The 5,399-nt window shown below is 46.6% G+C and overlaps 1 protein-coding gene across 1 annotated transcript; it reads left to right on the forward strand.

Moving 5' to 3' along the window:
* The first annotated feature begins 736 nt into the window (after positions 1-736).
* LOC134509900 (trypsin I-P1-like) lies at positions 737-4,270 on the forward strand. The gene is made up of 5 exons (XM_063322563.1): positions 737-874; positions 1,341-1,509; positions 2,118-2,371; positions 3,137-3,273; positions 4,019-4,270. Exons 1-5 carry the CDS (start codon positions 835-837, stop codon positions 4,166-4,168), a joined length of 750 nt encoding a protein of 249 aa, XP_063178633.1. The 5' UTR covers positions 737-834; the 3' UTR covers positions 4,169-4,270.
* Positions 4,271-5,399: the final 1,129 nt, after the last annotated feature.

Below are 5,399 nucleotides of genomic sequence, written 5' to 3' on the forward strand. Positions count from 1 at the left end.
CAATGTTATACTGAAATTCTTCCGTGGCAAAAATTAGTATCTATAGAACATTCCAAAGCTAAATAAAAAAATAAATGTTTTGGTACTTAGGCCAATATTATCATAAGGATTAGGTGAGAGAAATGCTTTCAAAGAGATGTGGTGAGAATTCACACATTTGAGCTATTTAACTTGGAAGGTGGGGTTGGGCACAGAATAGTTTTTTCATCCTCATTGAAATTACTTTTGAATCATTTTATGTGGGGAAACGCTGTGTTCTATATGATAAAAACACACACGAACACATTACCCAAGAAAAGGAATTTGATAAAATACAATTAACAAATGAACACTGAGAGGTTTGGGGTTGTTTTGTTTTGCTTCGCTTTGTATACCTTTGTTTTGTTTATTTAAATCTAAATGCATAGTATTACTGTCCATTACCTACAATATTCAGCTTCCAGTAAAAATACACATTTTTAATAATGACACCATCAGCGCAGAGGAATCTCAAAGGGGTTTGAGGGTTACCCTCAACAGGTGCTGCGTATAGGAATGAGATAGACAAACAACTACACACCTTCCAAAGCCCAAAGGTATTTTTAAGTTGAAGGCTGCCCTCTGAAATAATTTGAAATAGCTCTCTATCTTAGGAAAGGTTTATTATTAACTGATATGTTATTTTTACTTTCTGCCTGTGCCTGTTAATGACCACATTTGGATCTTCAAATTTTCCACTGTGTACTTTTTGTCTGGAGAAAACCTTGGACTAGAGATAAGGCCATCTCAAAAAATGTATTTCTAGCAGCTCACACTTGCAGTCCACCAGTCGGGGCGTGAGGCTGTGTCGAGATCATGAAATTCATACTGTTTCTCACCTTTGTTGGGGTGGCTGGTGAGTATGTTTTGTACTTCTGCTTTTGTGAGTTGTAAGGAAGCCCATTTTCTGAGCAAAATTACAGGGCAGTCTATTGGGGGAAAGGGAAGTCCAGTTTCAACTTGCACAAACTTTACGGCACAGCACTGCAACTTCTTTTGACTGTGTCCGTTCACAATTGCTTGTGTCACAAAATGGGGAACGAAAGCCTTCACAGGGGTTCTCGTCCCAGCACTACTGAAATGTGTGCGTCAGCTTCAAAAAAAGACTGTCTCTCCCTTAAGGAGTACCAAGTACGAAGGTAACACCGCTGGCCAGGAAGTCCTAAAGCTGCTGTAAAGTTTTGGACAATGGCCGCGTGCTTGCCCGCTGATGCTGTGAGTTTTTAGAGAAGTACAGCCTGCAAGTGAGACGCTTCAGTCAGTCGCAGGGGGACAAGACTCCTTATGCCAGATGTTGACATATGCCACTTCTTATCTCCCAGTTGCCTTCCCCGTCAACGCTGACGATGATGATGACAAGATCGTGGGAGGCTACACCTGTGCAGAGAACTCTGTCCCCTACCAGGTGTCCCTGAATTCTGGGTATCACTTCTGTGGAGGTTCCCTCATCAGCAGCCAGTGGGTTGTGTCGGCTGCCCACTGCTACAAGTCGTGAGTACAAAAAACTATATTCTTCCCTAAAGCTACTTCTTTCTTCCAGTTCGCTTCTAGCAGGAAGTCTGAGCTGTGAGATCCAAATGTGGAAGGGACTTTGTTCTGACAGGGGACAACCAAGGAATGGGTGGCTCGTTCAGGAAGCTGGGCTGAGGCATCATGAGGGCTTTTCCACTTCTGCAAATGCTTCTGGGAATGCAGAGCAGTTTCTGAAATGGCAATGTGATAATCGAGCAATGAGTTACGGGCTGTGACTTCTTACAAATTGCATGAATCTTGCTACAACTTAGTCACCGGAGAACAGGAAGGGGAATGAGGTCAGGGTGACAGCAGTTTGCCTTTTTCCAGAATGTTTGTATAAAGCACTGTTATATATCCGACTCGTCCCAGCTCAACAAAAGGAACCTGCAGAAACTCACCAGCTGTGCTGGGAGTGGGTAAGATCTCAGTGTGGATCCCCAGGACGTGTTGCAGGACAAGAAAGATGACCTGCATGAAAACAGCTCCCACAGTAGCGATGTTGCAGCGAGCGCATACGGTGACGGGGAGGTTCCTCATAAGCAGGCGGTAGCAGTAAAGTACGTGCCATTCCTTCTCTTTTCCAGGCGCATCCAAGTGCAGCTCGGGAAACATAACCTGGAACTCACAGAATCGACACAGCAGTTGATCAATTCAGCTAAAGTCATCCGCCACCCTCGCTTCAGCTCCAGAACACTGGACAATGACATTATGCTCATCAAGCTTTCCGTACCAGCCCAGCTCAACCGAGCTGTCCAAACAATTCCTCTGCCTACCAGCTGTGTGACCACAGGCACCACGTGCCTCATCTCTGGCTGGGGCAACACACTCAGCAATGGCAGTGAGTACTCTGTGGGAATGTACAGCATCGCAAGGGCCCGGGAGACGCTCTAAGACTCCGCAATTAACTCCAAACTGTGCAGGGTAAAGCTCAGAGAAGTGCTGTGGGACGGGCCTTTTTCACTGATGAGTCCGTATAGGACGGTAACAATTTAACTGCTTTGAAGGAAATCCTTTATAAGGTCCTTCCTCTTGTTCTGTGGTACGAACATGGAATCACTCGAGTCACCAGCATGTTCACTCTGCCCTAAATTTTGTGGCCTGGCGCTATCAGCTGTGCAGTGCCAAGCACTGGCAATTTAACTAATGCCAGTAGAGTTGTCAGTGCTCTGAGAACAAGATCAAAATCTGTGATTGTGGATCTCAAATTACTACAAGAGAGCTCCGTTCTCTTACGCCAATGGTCAGATGGCCAATGGCCACATGGCCAATGGTGACTGGTGTCTAATCCACCGACGACAACAAAACCGGCAGCAGAGGAGAGGATGGTTTTCCTGAGGCGCAGGTTTCCTCCAGCATATGGGCTACAAGAGTAGCTCGTGGCACCACGCTTGCCAGTTGATGACTGTCTAGGTATCAGAAAAATTAACGTGGCTGCAGTTCCATCTGAACAAAAGGAATCCATGCTGTGATTACCGTTCAGAGGAAAAATGACGACCACTAAAACAGGATGCTCAGTCATTACTTTTCTGATAAGGAAGATCTCCTCCGGACTCCGAAATGAACTCAGAGATGTCATCAACCACCTCTCTCTATTTTCTTCTAGATTTGTTTCCGGACACCTTGCAGTGCCTGAAGGCTCCCGTACTCTCCGCAAAAGAGTGCAGCGATGCCTACCCTCGGCAAATTACCAACAATATGATGTGTGTAGGATTCCTGGAGGGAGGGAAAGACTCCTGCCAGGTAAAACATCTGTCTCTCCTTTCCCATATGTTTCTCTCCTGCCTGTTGCCAGTAGAAGAGGCCGTCGCATTAGAGAATCTGCTACTCTCACTGCACTGGCGCGTCTGAATGTCGTATTTTTGAACAACAGCAGAGACTTAGGGTGAAAGCTGCTTACTGAGTGAGGCTAGCTTTTTTCCCACTCCATCGGTCATTGTCCCTTTTTAGAGATGGCCAATACCTCTGCCCTAAACTTCCACGAGCAGACTATGCCACCTCCTGCACCTTGGGCTATTGAAAAGGGAGGAGTCCTGCACCAGAGAATCAATAGTAATCACGGTGACTTCAGAGCTTAGGACACAAATGTTAGGTTTGGACTCACCAAAAATTACATAGCCAGTGTGCCAAGATCCGGGTAGTCTGGAAAACGAACACACCTGACAATTGGTCTGCATTTTACATGTGCCGAGCTCCACGGAGTTATTTGGCAGAATAATGTTTAAGACACCCATATCCTAAGCGTCTGCCAAGGACTGCATCCATCCAAAACAGGCAGCTTACTCATCCTCAGCTGCGGTGCCCTTGGAGCTAAAGTAAGGCACAGGAGCATCAGGTGTAGAGTGGTAATCAGAAATGACCTCTGTAGAACTTCAGTGCAGAAAAAGCCCAACGGAGCTCCCTCGACTGTCAGTGATTTCTGGGATCTCTGGCTCATCACTTCACGCTCCTCTCATTTGCTGAATATCCGTATCCTTTATGTGCACAGGGGGATTCCGGCGGTCCAGTAGTCTGCAATGGGCAGCTCCAGGGCATTGTTTCCTGGGGTATTGGATGTGCGCAGAGAGGCTATCCCGGAGTTTACACTAAGGTTTGCAACTACGTCTCCTGGATCCAAGACACTATAGCTGCCAACTGAGACGCTCTCTCTCATTCTATGATGTGACCTGTTTCTTCTCCTCATCATTTTCTTCCGTTTTGGGACTGGACACACCAAAATTATCAAAAAATAAAGACTTTCAGGCACCCCTTCTTTGTGCAACATTTCTCTGGGTACTTCCATAGGCCATTTGTATGGAGGGCAGAGGCAGGGAATGTCACTCCGGGGAAAATATTTAATATTTGTAGTGCTTCTCAACTAGCAGGATCTTGCAACATTTTTCAGCTTCATCTTCAGGAGCCTGTCAGTCAGTTACAGGCAGCCATCCTTTCTGTTTATCAGCATGTACTCAGGTGCTACAAAACTGCCTAAAAAAGCCGACAGAGTGCGCTGAATCATACAGGCAGCAGACTCCTACTGTAGAAAACAGCAGGCAGCAGCACAAACGCTCCCCATCGCCCCCACTCTCACCCCCACCCCCGACTATATGACTGAACGTTCCTTAGTGGAACCTCTCCGAAAGCTCCACTTGGGAATGAAACAACCTCTTGCTGAGGGCTTGTTCTCTTCGTGGACCAGTGCCACTGAGGCTGATCTCTATGCTGGGCTTGCTTAGTTTTCCTGCAAGAGCCAAAAGGACAGAGATGTTCCTGAGTTCTGGTTTTAACTTCTCCTAACCCAAACTGGCACTGGAATTGGAAGTCTATGGAAAAGCTGCCAAAGTTGCCAACAGGCTGGGTAGCTGCCTCCTGAAAAAGAAAAGGGAAATAGAGAGTTTGAGCACAATAAAAGGATAGAAAAAACAGAGAACAGGTGAAATGGGGAGAAATTTAAAAGAAATCCAACAGTGGAGGAAAGGCAAGGAGAGGAAAAGTGCAGGGCATGGAGGAACTAGTGCCATTTGCCTACAGAGATGTTTGTGCCTGGCGCTCTCAGATGCTTTGTCACAGAGATACCTCCTAGGAGATTAATAGGTGCCTGAGTCACTGAGACAGGCACAGTATACAAACAGGATCACACTCCAGCTTTGTGACCCATTGCTTTGGGAGCACTTGATTAATTCCTTCTCAGCATCTGCCCTTTTCCAGAAAACGCCCTCAGCCATAGCCTGGCATCCTTCCCTTCATCCTGTTTTCACCAGGAGGCAGAGGTCTTACCCGGGAGCAGTTGAAAGTCACAGGTCCCTGCCCTGTGACTACCTGAGCCTGTCTCCCTCCCTGACCACTGTGAATGGAGGGTGGTTGATATCTTTGCTGGTATGTTAGGGGAA

Source organism: Chroicocephalus ridibundus, chromosome 1 (assembly GCF_963924245.1).
Source record: "Chroicocephalus ridibundus chromosome 1, bChrRid1.1, whole genome shotgun sequence".
Taxonomy (NCBI): Eukaryota; Metazoa; Chordata; class Aves; order Charadriiformes; family Laridae; genus Chroicocephalus; species Chroicocephalus ridibundus.